General features: G+C 31.7%; 1 protein-coding gene, 1 long non-coding RNA gene and 1 pseudogene across 7 annotated transcripts; 1 reads left to right on the top strand and 2 right to left on the bottom strand.

The window, feature by feature from the left end:
• Positions 1 to 2796: 2796 nt before the first annotated feature.
• LOC140184337 (uncharacterized) lies at positions 2797 to 3729 on the bottom strand. The gene is made up of 2 exons (XR_011880789.1): positions 3503 to 3729; positions 2797 to 3410 (listed from the first exon to the last, which is right to left on the bottom strand). It is a non-coding gene; the product is annotated as an uncharacterized lncRNA (long non-coding RNA).
• Positions 3730 to 5918: 2189 nt separating this feature from the next.
• On the top strand, positions 5919 to 9079 carry LOC112794357 (gamma-interferon-responsive lysosomal thiol protein-like; annotated as a pseudogene).
• A 462-nt stretch (positions 9080 to 9541) lies between these two features.
• On the bottom strand, positions 9542 to 14547 carry LOC112797081 (kinetochore protein SPC24 homolog). 6 transcript variants are annotated; one of them, XM_025839838.3, is made up of 7 exons: positions 14007 to 14547; positions 12190 to 12307; positions 11127 to 11354; positions 10328 to 10469; positions 10104 to 10205; positions 9927 to 10000; positions 9542 to 9823 (listed from the first exon to the last, which is right to left on the bottom strand). In XM_025839838.3, the coding sequence occupies exons 3-7, from the start codon at positions 11302 to 11304 to the stop codon at positions 9708 to 9710; spliced, it is 612 nt and encodes a 203-aa protein (XP_025695623.1). In that variant the 5' UTR covers positions 11305 to 11354; positions 12190 to 12307; positions 14007 to 14547; the 3' UTR covers positions 9542 to 9707. The 6 variants fall into 6 exon arrangements, with proteins under 6 accessions (XP_025695623.1, XP_025695624.1, XP_072091867.1 ...); XM_025839839.3 differs by having other exon boundaries at positions 12210 to 12307; positions 14007 to 14467; XM_072235766.1 differs by having other exon boundaries at positions 12190 to 12712; positions 14007 to 14462.
• Between the last annotated feature and the right edge of the window lie 850 nt (positions 14548 to 15397).

Raw genomic sequence — 15397 nt, 5'->3', positions numbered from 1 at the left:
TCAGCAAATCTCTTCTTGTTGTCCTTCAACGTCTAGGTATACTTGAAGGTCTTTGCCATCGTCGCCTCATGATCCAACAATTTGGACTACACATTTTGAAACCACATGTTAAGTTAAGTAATAATGACATTATATTAATACTAAATGAACTTAATAACAAAATAAAAAAAAGTTACTTACAATCCTGGCCTTAGTCTTCATGAAAGTCGCTGATCCACCGGTATATTTCGACGACCTGCCTGATGCCCTGTTAGCTCTGTTGGTGAGACAACGATGCTTGAACCCCTCATCAGTCTTCCAATGAATGTACTGTAACTTCTTAATGTCTGGACGGATTCAAATAGTGAGGTGGTCATGGTGCTCACGTACGTCCTCCAACATCTGCTGAAGCTGCCTAGCCATCCGATGGTAGAAGATATTCTTGATCATGAGATCGTAAGTCTTGCCCCATAAGAATTTCTTCTGCAAAAAGAACATTTAGGACGATTTAATCGAAATTAAATACATAATTAAATAAAATAAAAGATATAAGCTAACATTAAGGTTTGAATATGTTTAGTTCTTACCACCCACTTTTAAAAATATCACTCTATGGTCTCAGATGGGATCTTTTTGTAGTTCGACCATGAGTGGTCGTACATCATCTTGATGACCTCAGTACACTCCTATGTACATGTATTGTTATTTAGCGCAAAGCTATCAATGAAAAACTTAGGTTTAATAGTTTACTAAAAAGTACTTCGAAGTAATCTATAAACTTCAATTATATTTAGATTTTGTTAGAAATTCTGGCAGAGTTTCTTCTATAACTAGAATGCGCCAAAAACTACATCCATCAACAATTCACTTAAATAGCAACATCTATCAACAATCAAGAATTATCAAACACAATAAGCAATTCAAACCTACTAAACTAAATTGAACCTATCTTAACAACCTAAGTCCACTAGAACTAGTAAAATTGAGTGTAACTAAATTAAACTGATTAACTAAAATGCTTTACATATAAAAGAATTAAAATAGCACTCACGCTAAAGTCCCATCAAGCCAAATTGTCATCCGTACGATGGGAGGTAGTGAAAAGGTATCTGGCTGGGATTCATGAGACGATTCCGGCGGCACGGTGTCTATCATTGGAGGCGGCATCATCGAGGTAGTGCATTGCTAAGCGGATGAAGAAGTTCAATCTGATGAAACAGACAGATGACCTGGTTGCGAGGGTAGCGCAGCAGTAGGAGCCACGTAGTTAGGATTAGGGACCATAATGTGTAAGACCCAAAATTTCCAAAAAATCTTATTATTAGCTAATTTCAATTTATTTATTCATTAAAGATTTTATTTTCAGAAATTATTTTATTAAAAGTAATTAAATTAAGTTTTGATAATTAAATTAAAAATTTTACTTAATTTTAGAATTATTGAATAATTTTCTATATTTAAATTATAAAAGTTAGCAGTTGTAAAAAGATAAGAATTTTATATGATTTGATTTAAATAATTGAGATTTTGGAATTTAATGCTTTAAATTTTATGAATGACGAAAATTAATTATACTATCTTATATCTTAAACGAGAGTACTTGATTGAAAGCCAATTAGTAAATTAATACAACAAATAATATTTTAAAATAATTTTAAGAAATTATATTAGATTTCAAATTTATACTCTACTCCCTAATTTGATTAAAATTTACCAAATCTTTATTTACCCAAAAAATTCCTAACTTTAAATTTGTCCCAAATTTAACCCTAACCCTAAAATCCCAAAACATACACACTCTCCCCTAACCATAAACCCTAGTTTCCAAAGGAAAGAAAGAAACATTGAGAGCAGAGAAAAGAGAATGGGAGACAGAGAAGAGGGAAGAGAGGAAGGCGACGCGCCGGCGCTAGTGGGCCTTGCCGCCGACGTCACCGCACCCTGCTAGTCGCCGTCGAGATGACTGAACAAAGGGGAGAGAGAGCCCAAACGCGAGGAGGGAGAAGTTTCCGCCGTCGCCGTCCCGTTGCAACTTGGTGTGGTCATCGTCGTCGCGAGATCTGTGCCACTGTCATCGTCCTCTTCACGGAGCCATTGCATGAGAGAGAGAGAGAGAGAGGGACGCCGTCGAGGAGAGAGAAGGAGTTCGTGAGAGAGAAGCTTGTCACAGCCACTGTCGTTGCTCTTTCGCCGTCGCCGCTGTTGGGTAGTCACTGGAGGGAGCCGTCGCTGTCAGTGCCGCCATCAGAACTACCGCTACTTTGTCCTAGCGTTTTTCTTGAGTGTGGTAAGTGTTCTTTGTCCGGAACTCTCGAAAAATTAGTGTTCTGTTAAAGTTTATTAAAGATGTTGAGATGTTGGTACCGTAGGGTTGAGTTCCGGTGTTTGCGCGTCGACATTAAGGTTGTTGCTGAACCACTGAAACTTTTGGCCGCCGCCGTCGCTTGAGGTAGTTGTCGGAGTTGCTGCTAGGTCAGCTCGAAGTTGCTACTACTTCGTCCTATTATTACAGTGAGTGTATTCTAATTCCAAACCCTCATAATTAGTGAGGTATTTGATGACGTAGAATTGTGTACCGTTATTGCATGCTGCGCTTGTGGCTGCGCTTAACTTCATTTTTCGCATTAAATCCAAATTTACGTTAAATATGTTGTTATTGTAATCATTGCAGGTGCTTGGAGATCATCAAAGTTGTTGCTGCTTTTAGATTTATATACTTGACAAAATTAATCATAATAAATTAATTTTATTCTAATTGTTACAAACAGTGGCGGAACCAGAAATTTTATAAGAGGGGGGCCAATTAAATATAAAATATAACAAAAAATTAACAAAATATGATTTGTAGCATATATATCAAAAAAGTAATTATATTATATAAAAGTCAATGTTCAACTACATACTAAAACTTTATGGTCCAAACTTTATGTATGCTCTACGAATTTCATCTTGTTGATTGATAGGATAATTCCAAATTTGCGGACGCTTTCCGGGATCACGCATCAATGTATCAATATTAACTTGATCTATTTCAGTCCTTGCTATTTTGGAAGCAGGGGGTTGAATATCTTGCTCAACAAGTTGTGTCACAGGTTGTTCAATAATATTTTGAACATTACTCAAAGAATCTGAAGCTGAATTTTGTTCATCATATATTCTCTCTTTTCTCTTGAAAAATGAGTGAATTGTTTTCATCTTTGACATTTTTAACTTAACTTGAACTATCTAACAAAAAAAAAACAAAAATAATTGCATATATATTATTTTCTTAAAAAAAAATATTAAACCTATTGAGCAATAACAAATAATTTTAGAAACACAAATATATAATAACCAAAAATAAAGTTATTGATTTACCTGATTATTTTTTGTTCCAAGTCTCACAAAAAAATAATTCTATTGAGTTTTGTCCTCACTTCAATCTTTGAACACTGTCCATTATAAAAAAAAAATTAATTATTTTAAATAAATAATGTAAATAATACTTGACATTGTCATTAACTTAAAAAAAATTGAAATATACCTCTTTGAATCTTTGTTGTGCATTCAATGGTTAATATTTTGTTGTTCACTTCTCTTCAATGGTTTTTCTTCATATGTCTTGTTTTGGTATGGAAAGAAAATTAAAATGAGAAGAGTAGAAGACCAAAAGTTTGGGAATCACTAAAAGAGAGAGAAAAGTGACGCTATGCCTATGATAGTTTGAAATAAATATTTGAAAAATGTACTAGGGTTACTTTAATTAATAGTATGGGCTTGGACTAGTATAATAGAACCATTTTTATTAATTATTAGAATGAGCTATTTGTTAACAAGAACAACAATAATTCAAATATCCAATACATAGTACAGTTTTTAGTTATTTTAATTTATAAAATTTTGTAATTTATATTTTTTTTAATATTATATATAAAAAAATTTAATATTATTAATTATTACTATTTACTATTTTTTTTTAAAAAATTTGGGGGGACCATGGCCACCTTAGATCCCCCGTGGATCCGCCACTGGTTACAAAAGGTAAAATTCATTTGATAAAACTAATAAAATATTAATTACGTCTCAACTTCATTTATAAAACAAAAATATTACTTCTCTTTTAAATTTTAGCTTTTAGTCAATTTTTTAATTTAAATAATACATATTCTTATTTTTTAGATAAATATATTATTAATTAAGATTAATTTAAATATTATAAATTAAAATTTCTCTAACTTTCTATTCTCGTAATAAAACAGTTAATTTACTTTATCTCCCCCGCCTTCCTCTCTTTCTCTCTCTCCTAATGTCATCGTCACCATATTTTTTCTCGCGTGCGCGCTATCTGCGCTCTCTCTTGTATAGTAAAGAACCGCATTCAAAGGTTCTTCTCTCCTCAAGTAAAAATGCTACTTCAGGTAAGAAAACTCATGTTTTACTTTATTATTATTATTATTATTATTATTATTATTATTATTATTATTATTATTATTTGCAAAAGATAAAATTCATTTAGGCATTTTCAATTAGTGCACAAGCAAGCAATTCAAACAATATGTATATGATGTATGTTTGTCTTATGACTGATGAGTCTTATCTGTCGGTTATCAAAACAACCCGACAAGTTCGACTGCTAAATCCTGGACTGTCTCCCATTGTGCATCTCCAAGAATCTATACATAACTTTTTCTCATATATAATCTGCTCATTGGGGGTATCCTTCTCGAAAATTTATACGTGCTCGATTACTCTCGTAAGGGTTAACAGAGTATCAAGTCTCAACCTGAAAGACTTGGTGGCAAGCCACGATACTTTACCCAAAAAAACTTGTATCTCAAGTCTCAACCTGAAAGACTTGGTGGCAAGCCACGATACTTTACCCAAAAAAACTTGTATCTCAGATAAATAAAGAAGAAACATCATCTTGTCCTTCCAACGGTTGAAATTCGTTCCATAAAAGCGATCCAACTTAACAAATTCTTGATTCATGACCTTAAACATGGTGTTTTGATCTTGTGCCATCTTCAAGAAATATCTCTCTAAAATTGTTGGGTATATGAAGATGGTTTCAAGACACGATTATATCGCTTTCTTTAGAGAGATATTTGTCCCCACACTTATTTGTTATAGGGTTAATGACAATACTCACTCTCCCAAAATACAATGAAATCTAAATATTTCTTAATTAGCAATAATAAAAAATTCTTAATTTTCTTGAACAAATAAAATTTTTTAATAGTTAAAATAGATACTTAATTAGTATGTATAAATAGTGGACTAAGGGTTTTATTTATAGCTATTGCACATAGCAATTATAATTTGTCACGTACATAATTAACAATATATGAACGATTAGTAATTGTTTATTAATATTAATAATAATATTAATAATAATATTAATTATTTAAATTGATAAATATTTTTTATTTATTTTATTATTGTTGTCGTATATAATATATAATGATTATTAAAAAATATTTAAGTTAAATAAAATAAATATATATATTATTTAATTTTTACAAAAAAAAATAATATTAATTTTACAAATAGTGAAAATAAAAATGTTATTTGGGTCCCCCAAAGAGAAAAAATGTCGTTTTTTCGTAATATAAATATGACATTTTTTAGATTATCTTTTAGGCAATAGATAAAAAATGGGTAATTACGTAGATGATCATTCTATTATTTATTATATGACAATATAAACTTTTATAAGACAATAAATAGAAATTAAATTCACATTAATGTTATTTAATGATTCAAATTTAGTCACTATCGTGTGACAAACTCAAATAATAACTCCAAGACACAGCAAAAAAGTCCTCCTAGTTACTTTGAAGTCTCATTCTATATTTATTATATTTTCTATAACAATATAAAACTTTCGTAGCGCAATACATAGAAATTAAATTCAAATTGATGTTATTTAATGATTTAAATGTAGTCACCATCTTGTGACAAACTCAAATAATAACTCCGGAACACACAAGCTCAAAAAAAAAAAAATGGTTGTTCCTCTAAAACTAGGAATAATGATCATTGTTATAGCACAAACCCTTTTGATTTTCATGGATGAATCTAGTGGTGTTAATTCATACCCTTGTGATTCACATGATGCCAATATTGTTGATGAGACTAATATTATGAAAGTTAATCTCTCAGTGTACTATGGAAGCCTTTGCCAGCCATGTTCAACTTTCATTATTAAGAATCTCCAGGAAATATTCTACAATGGTCTTATCAACATTATCAATCTCCAACTAGTTCCTTGGGCCAATGCTTATATCAACAATGACACTAATAATTCCATAATTTGCCAGGTTTTGTGTTTTAATTTGTTTAATTTCTATTATTGTACATATAGAAGTATTTATGTTATGCTGAAAGAATTAGATACTGTTTTATTATATCTGACTAGATCATGAAACTTCCTAAAAATTTCTTAATTTTTGTGAATTTTGATAATGATTTCCATTTGCTTTGTATTTTTAGTGTTGTACATTCAGTTTGTTCTTTCAATATGCTTTCTAGGACTCTCTCTTCTTTTCACTTTAAACAGGGGAAAAATTGTTCAAGCTTCAAACTTTCTAACAATGACTTTTTATTTCAATTTTCACAAAGTTTTGAACATTTCTTGTTTAATTTATATATATTTTGTATTCTTTTTTAATATTTCACTTTGTAATTTTAAGCAGAATGGCCCGGATGAATGTGAGCTTAATTCGGTGGAAAGCTGTGCCATCAACATTTTGAATGATGTGGTGAGTGCACATGATTTGTCTACAAAGATAGTAAAAATAAAAGGCTTCTTGTTATTTATATATAGTTTCATTAAATTTTTAATAAAAATTTTATAAATTTCAATTAAACCTTACTAATTATTTTCTAGTTAAAATATAAAATATTTTTAAAATATTTATTTTTAAGTTTAATTTTAATACACTGGTAGTATAAAACGTTTTACACAATCATATAATTACATTCATTATTTTGGATAACCATTTACTCAGTTAACGTGAAAAGTAATTATTTATACTGATATGGCATTACGTAATTAGATATATGTGTAAAATTAATTCACACTTAGTGCATAAAAATTAATTTTTTTTTTGTTTAATGCTAAAAAGAATTGTGAAATATTTTATAAATAAATATTCTATAATTATGTTTTTTCTGAAATCTAATAACTACTAAAAAATTAATTAGAAATATTTGTTTAAAAACTTTTAAATTATAAAAACTCAATTAAAATTTTGGTAAAATTTAAGAGACCATCAGAGCAATTAAATCAAAATGAAACATGTTCTAAAAATCTTGTTTCAATTGGATCATAGCTTTCTAAAATAACAAATTATTTATTTTATATGATGCAGAACAAATACTATGCTTTGATTGAGTGCTTGGAGCTTCTAGCAATTGAAAAAAGGCAAAAGAATTGGGAGGAATGCTTCAACACATTAGGTTTGCCTAATGCTCCTATTGTCAAATGCCATAACACAGGAAATGGAACCGAGGTTACCATATGTTTCTATCCATTTATAATTATTAAACAAAACAATTTAGAAGAGAAAGTACTCTATAAAAGATGTGTTTTTTTATTTTTTTTAAATGATTAAATAATTTTTTTTGTCTCTATAAAATATGGTAGTTCATAATTTTAGTTTCGTTAAACATTTTTTATAAACATTTAGTTTTAACAATTTTCGAAGTGAAATTAATCTTTAATATCATATTCTATATATATGTATACAAATCAACTTTATATTTGTGATTCAAGTACAAATATTTTAAAGTCACGGTTGAAAATGAATTGAGTAAAATATATATACATACTACAACAAGAAAAGCACATAGAAGTATTATTATTATTATTATGCAATGTGTTGATTGGACTCGATATTATAATTCCTCATTTTATCTAATGGCATAAAAAATATATAACAGTGTATCAATAAGTATCAATGTGTTAGTCAAGATATATAATAATAACAAATATGATGTTAGTCAAGATAGTAAATAATTTAAATTCTAACAAAAAAACGTTTGGGTTTGAGTCTTTAAAATAGTAAAAATATATTTTTTTTATAGGTTATATATAATAATTAGTATTTCAGAAAAGAAAATTTGTATACCAAACTTCTCTTATATCACTTTTATATATATATAAAGTAGAGATAATAGATAAATGTAATTCAATTTCCACTTTATCTATGATGTTTTAACATTAAATTTTAATTTGAATTTGGCCTATGCAGCTTGGACGAAAACATATTAATGAAACTGCACTTCTTCATTCACCTCACACATTGTTGCCAGTGGTGGTGGTAAACAATAATTCAATTGGAAAGGTTTTTGTGCATTTCCTTCATTTTTCCCTTAGCTTTCTTATTGTTTCTATCAGATAATGAAACTTGAAACATATGAGGAATACTTGTATACCTTTTTAAAAGAGTTCAATTAGGCAGCTAAATTTTTTAAGTTAATATCAATAGATATTTTACATTAATTTTTATTTTAATTTTTAATTTTTAAATTCTAAATACTAAATTCTAAATACTTCAAAAAATGAGTTAGAAAATAATTTTACAATAAAAAAATTAGCTTATATTGACTAATTAAAAAGTAGTTTTTTATACTTTTTTTTTTAAATATTTAATATGTCCTTTATGAAGAATAAGCACATCCTACATATATATAACTCCTTTAACTGTTGTAAATATATATAACTCTTAATCTATGGTTTGGTTTATTATTGTTTTACAAATGTTCTCTTAAGTTAAAGTTTATTGCTTGTTTCATTCAGGAATATGAAAATTTCACAAGCTACGTTTGTAATTCTTATAGAGGCTCTTCTATGCCAGAAGCATGCAAACTTCATTAGAAATGAAATAAAAGGCTATACACTATGCTATGACTATATGAGCCAATCAACCATGGCCAAGCTCTCAACAGAGATGTGTAGTAGATGCAGAAAAGCCTTATAATATTATTTTATTTTTCTATAGTTCATCCTACTAGTACTAGGCAGTGAAATGTCACCATATGTGTAACAGTTCTGGGTATTAAGAAATCAATGACAACAATTAAACAGGGATAGCATATATTAATATTATTATTTGTTTCTGTTGTGCATTTTTTTATTTTATGCCTAATACGGTAATACCATTTTCCCCGTCTTATATGGTCCATTTTACATGATCCATCATATCCATATTATTATATGACTAAACAATTCTTTTTTCTCTTTTTGGGTTGTTACTGAAGTGTATATCAGTATATTACAACTTTAATCATAATAAAACCGTTGGCCGTTTAATGGTTAATAGTGTGGGACACAGTTACAAAGTCTATAGCAATGCTAGGATGAAATCAAAGGTGCTACAATGTGCTATTTGTTTACACCCTTTTTCAAATGCACAAGAAATGAGTTTCTTTTTATAAAGTATGTGTCAACTTAATATATGAATACATTAACACAAAATATTCATCAAATTGTAACGAATCAAACTAGTATCTGATTCTAGGCATAAAACAATCCATGAAATTGAGTATCTAAAGGTATACTCTCCTGGCTAACTAGTCAAAAAATAAACATTGCAGGATTGTCATTCATGTTAAATTAGCATATAACATAAATTCTTACACCATTGAACAAGTGACGACATGATTCCTATGATAGTATGATGTCACTCAAAGTTGGGAAATTATATAGTTACAACAATCATCTGAAAAACAGACATGTTTGTTGTTTAACACAAATCTGCACTTATTCTTTTCCAAATGTCATTACATACATCAAGGGGAGTCATCATTGATGTGTCATATTCAAACTTCTCCGCTGCATTTTTATCCTTGTCAACAATATCTGCAATAATGATTAAGGAACAAGCATATTTTGCATTCTAAATGACCTAAAAAGGAAGAAAGAGATGCAGGAACAAAGAATAGTAAACTCAACAAAAGGATACAGCCTGAAATTTTGGAGGGATCATCCAAGTCTGGTAAAATATTTGAGACACAAGCATACATTGAAAGTAGCTTCCTGAAACACGAGAATAATGCAATTCTTTATGTTCTAATCTATATGGAATTGTGTATAAGACTATAAGTTAAGATTTCTCACTAGTTTATAACAATTTACTTACTCTTTCCTTCGCTTATCTTTGTCAATTTTCAATAAAGCCTTCTTTCGCTCTTGGACAGAATTTTGCTGCTGCATTAGTTCATTAAACTCAACCCCAATGGTTGTGTTGAATCAAAATAGATGGTAAGAACTAAGAAGATATGTCATCCAGAAAGTCGGCAATCACGAGAAAAACACGCACACACGAATACACAATTAGAAATATGAAAACATCTAGACACTTATCTAAATTCCTCTTTCAGAAAGTTCTCTTTCTCAAGTTCCTCATCCAGCTCTCTCTGAAGAAGGTCTAGTTCTGCATCAGAAGCACTCTCACATCTAGCTTCCTCTTTTTTCTGCTTGCATGCATCTATCTTTTTCTGACAATCTGATTCGCATACAAACTAGTCAACCATACAGCTAGAAGGCCCACTCATCATAATTATCATGAAATAGATAACTTGAATTCAAATGGGCAGATATAAAATAGAATTGGTTGTAATGGAGTTCTTTCTTCAATCACAAAGAAGGCACAAGTACATATTAAACCTACTAATGAGTGAATCAGAGGCAAAGATTATAAAATCTAAGGAACTTGCACCTTTCCATGTAAGATTGTCATAATTTAGACTGAACTTATGTTATATATAAGTAAACCATAGAGGCAAATTTGCTAGCTTTGTAAAATAGAAAGACATTGCTTAAAACTTCTGCTCTGCTTTTAAATGAATTATATTTATGATATTGTTGAAATGTTCAAAATCATAAGAAAGACTTGTGAGTTGATACCAGAAATTGAAGATCAACATCTTCATCAAAGTTGCAACATTAGCAGCTACAACATCCGAGGTAACCAAATAACCAATGTACTTACCCCTCATCATCATAAAATGAATTTTTTGAACAAAATAAAATTCTCAAATTCCCACCTTTTCTCTTTCTACCATTGCATTGCAAAATTCGAATAGTACCTACTAAAATGGAACAAAATCGCGGCACCAGATGAGTTAAATAGAACAACAAAAATTGGAGGAATGAAAAAGACCTTGGAGCAAGTTGCGGACATGGTTGAGGTCGGAATTGCAGGTGGAAGAGAGGGAAGTAGTGCGTCGGAGACATAGAGCAAGGTTGTCGATGTCGTGCCGATCCGATAGGATCTTGACGAGGTCGTCGCACCAGGAGATCAACTTCTCTACCTCGATGGTTCTAGAAGGATCCACCATTGGAAATCTGAGTGGGAAAAAGGGAAAAGGAGTCTCTTCTGTGCGTTCCTCTTCACCATACCAAGAGTAAATAGAAATTAGAAAACAAGAGACACAAATATAGGTTCTAGCAGGAAAAAGAACTAGGGGTGTTCATGGTTCAGTTTTTTTTCATAAACTGGACTGAAACCGCACTAAACCAAGCTGTTTTTTTCACATAACAAGTTCTCTCTCTCTCCCCCTCTCCCTCTCCCTCCCCTCCCCCTCCCTCCCTCCTCCCTCTCTCTCTCTCTCTCTCCCTCTCCCTCTCCCTCTCCCTCTCCCTCTCCCAGAAGTCAGAACCCTCAAGTTGTCAAATTTGAGATATTTTACTTCACTTCACCTTCAAAGTTGATCAAGTATGGATGGAAGTCCCGAATTGTAATTAAAATCATGAGAAGAATTAGTAACAAATTTGTAGTCAACTCCTTGATTCTGGAAAATAAATTATATATCAACACAAGTTTCAAGTGCATAGGGAATCATCCATATTTTGGCATTCTTAAATATTTCAATATATTTAAGACTCCACTGTGTTCTTTTGTCCTTATTATTATTCTTAACATTTCAATATATTTCATGCTATATATATGCCCAGAAATTAATTAGTGTCCTGATGATGCTACTACATCATTTTATTCTTCAACATTCTTATTCATTTCAGCGGACCACAGGAAAATATAATCACATTACAAATACCTTTACACACTACATATTACTTATTATTTAAGGCCCAAGCACTGATGTCAATTATTTAATTTGTCAAACATTTGAATCGGGGAGTTTGAGTTGAACAAATCACCAAGCATGAAGAAGTTAAAAACAAAATCAAGAGGCTACAAAAACCTGAAGAAGTGAGATTCTTACTGTTTATGCAGCAGCAGTACCTAGCTTTCTAAAACAGTGATCATCCACGAAAGGTAGAAGCTTTGAACGAAATGGAGCATACCCAGATGTAAGATGGCTGTCTCCCCTGGTTCCAATTCTATTAAAACATAAAGATAGGACAAGGGTAATGAATGGCAAATAGAAAAAGAAAATAAACAAAGAAAATATGGATGAACTGCATACAAAACTGTACAAGATAAAATAATAACTTGAATGCCAAAATCATATTGCACTTGCAGCAGCTTTAAACCATGATTTGAAACTTGTTCTTGCTGGAGACTAATGTGTATAATTAAACGAAACTAAGAAATACAGAACGCGGAGACCGTTCCTAATGCTCTCCAATCCGGAAGTAAGCAACGAAAGCTAGGGCCGAAGTGGTGTGCTAGGGTTTAGCCGTTTGTAATGGTGCACCGTAGCATCATGGAGGTTTTTTATGTTTGCAAGGTTCTAAAAATCGGACCGGTCATCAAACCACTCCGATCACTGGTTCACTGGTTTACTGGTCCAATCAGTTCAATCGTAGTCCAACCGGAAAAACCGTTTTATAATAAAATAATAAATAAATTATAAATAAACATCCTAGTACATACTTGTAGTCTAATACAAACTTAGTCATTCCATAAGAAAAATCATCACCATCTAAAGCAAAATGCAATTCCAATCAATGAATACTATTCAATAAGTCAACCTAATCATTTAATAAGTTAATAAGTTCAAACAAAATGCAATTATAATTAATACTATACAATCCTTACAACTGAGTAGCAAGACCTCTTTTGCAATTAAGCTCAACCTAATCACTAAACCAAACCTTCTCAAAACACAATAATTATCAAAATTTATCACAATCTAAACTCATATCTAACAAACAGCTCAAAACTCCAGGCCATCAACAAACACCAACACAGGCAACAAAGATCAAAGATATCATCAAATTGAAAAATAAAATAAAACAAAATAATAATCATACCTGACCACACCCAACTGCACAAATCTCCTGTGTGGTGAACAGAGCATAATGGAAGAGAAAAAATGGAAAAGAATACAATCCCCAATTGGAAGAGAATAATGAAAACATTCAGCATATAATGACTGAGGCAGAAAACAGTCTCAACAGAGCATATTGGAAGAGAAAAAATGGAAGATAGTCACAATCTAAGCAAATGCTTCTTGATTGGCAGAAAATATTATTATTATGAGCAAATGCTTCTTGATTTATATTATCATCCATAACTGAAATTAACAGTTACAATCTAAGCACAAGATTAAGAAACTAACTCCTATAAGAATTAAGAAACCTGTAATTCAATTCCAAAGATTTATTAACGGAAATAATATGTTGATAGCAAAATCGCTAATAAAAAACCAAAGTGACATTTATTTTTGTTTCCAATAATGATTAATTACAAAACTTCTTTTATGATTTTGCAAAGGAATGGCCACAAAACCCCACATATGATGAAATCAAATTGTAATTAAAAAGAGAACACGGATAGTAGTAGAGATATAATGCTTCTCCTACAGAAACCATGGCGTAACTTAATTCCAGTAAATTCACTAAGCATCAATTCAACAAGCCCGTATCAATTTATCACAAGAATCAGTATCAATTTATCATCAAGAAGTAAGCCCGTAACGGACTTAATCAACCAGAGTTCACAAACATACACAAAATTAACTATTTTTTTTTTACTAAATCATTCTAAACACATTAAAAACTAAATTAACCAATCACATTTTCTTATAAACAACTGATTAAAAACAAAAAAATTAAGCAAGAAAAATTAACTAACCTTCGGTGGTCTTCGAACGAGCAGAGTAGGGAGGAGAGGGAGCAACAATGTGACGTGGAGAAGCTGGCGGCAGTGGCGATGCAACAGACGACGAAACTGGACCAGGCAAAGAAGCTGGCTACGCGCGAAGAAAAGAAGCTGGCGAAGAACGGCGGGACGGCGGCGGTGAGAAGAACGACGGCAACAATGGAGGCTAGGGTTGGTCACCTTTTTTTCTTTCTTTGAGAGAGGGAAGCTTGGTTGAAGGTTTCAAGGTGACTGAGAGCAATGGGCGGTGGCGCTGATTCTCACGCCCTGCGGCGGTGGGGAAGACTTTTGTGACCTAGGGTTGTGATTTGGGGGTGGGGGACTGCAGCGCAGAGGGGTGACTGGGTGAGGACCGAAGAGATACTGGCGCGTTCTTTTTCTTAAAAACGAAACCACGTCGCTTCAAGAAAACCGACCGGGTCCTGATTCAATCCGACCGGCCAATTTCTGGCAGATTCAATTATTTTTAGCCCTTTTTTAAAAAAAAAAAATGGTTTTTGATATTGAACCAAACTGCATTAGCACCTGATTCGTGATTAGATTGATCAAATAGATCGGTTCAATCCGATTTTTAGAATCATCGATATTTAGATTTTTGACATTCATTCAACTTAGAAACCAGTTTTTTTATAGTTTGGTTTTATAAAAATTGTGATCTCAATTTGGTTATTTTACTTCAGTTTGATTAAACTAATTTCTTCTAACACCCTTAGAAAGAGCTGAGTTAGTACTCAAAGTGGTCCTTGAACTTGTAGTTGAACCTCAATATAATTTCTGAACTTAAAATTGCCCTAAATTTGCCCCTAAACTTAACAACGATCGTTCATGATATACTTTCCGATGACAAAATGATAACGTGGTTGGATGGAAGCCACGCTGCACTGGTAAAACATCGTCGTTTCATTTTTTGCACCCAAATAGAACATAAACGATATCGTAAAGTATCTATTTCGGCGCAAAAAATGATACAACGATGTTTTACCAGTGCAGCATGGCTTCCGTCCAACCACGTCATCTTTCCGTCATCGGAAAGTATCTCACGAACGACCGTTGTTAAGTTCAAGGACAAATTTGGGGCAATTTTAAGTTCAGAAACGACATTGAAACTCGACTGCAAGTTTAGGGACCATTTTGAGTATTAACTCGAAAGAACCACTAATATAACATGAAGAACAACACTGCATACCTAAATTTTTGTAGGAGACAGCGTTCGTTGCGATGCCAGTAACAGAGATATTAGGCGACGGCAGATGCTATTGGTGGATAAACAACGGTCAGAGAGAGAGAGAGAGAGAGAGAGAGAGAGAGAGAGAGAGAGAGAGAGAGAGAGAGAGAGAGAGAGAGAGAGAGAGAGAGAGAGAGAG

Source organism: Arachis hypogaea, chromosome 4 (genome assembly GCF_003086295.3).
Source record: "Arachis hypogaea cultivar Tifrunner chromosome 4, arahy.Tifrunner.gnm2.J5K5, whole genome shotgun sequence".
NCBI lineage: Eukaryota > Viridiplantae > Streptophyta > Magnoliopsida > Fabales > Fabaceae > Arachis > Arachis hypogaea.
This window is presented reverse-complemented; position numbering and strand designations above follow the sequence as displayed.

Coding starts and splice junctions, on each gene's coding strand:
- LOC112797081 (XM_025839838.3), bottom strand. CDS start 11,304: ATGGTGGATCCTTCTAGAACCATCGAGGTAGAGAAGTTGATCTCCTGG. Junction 10,470..11,126: donor TGTCCGCAACTTGCTCCAAG/GTCTTTTTCATT, acceptor TATGCGAATCAG/ATTGTCAGAAAAAGATAGAT. Junction 10,206..10,327: donor TTTCTGAAAGAGGAATTTAG/ATAAGTGTCTAG, acceptor TTGATTCAACAC/AACCATTGGGGTTGAGTTTA.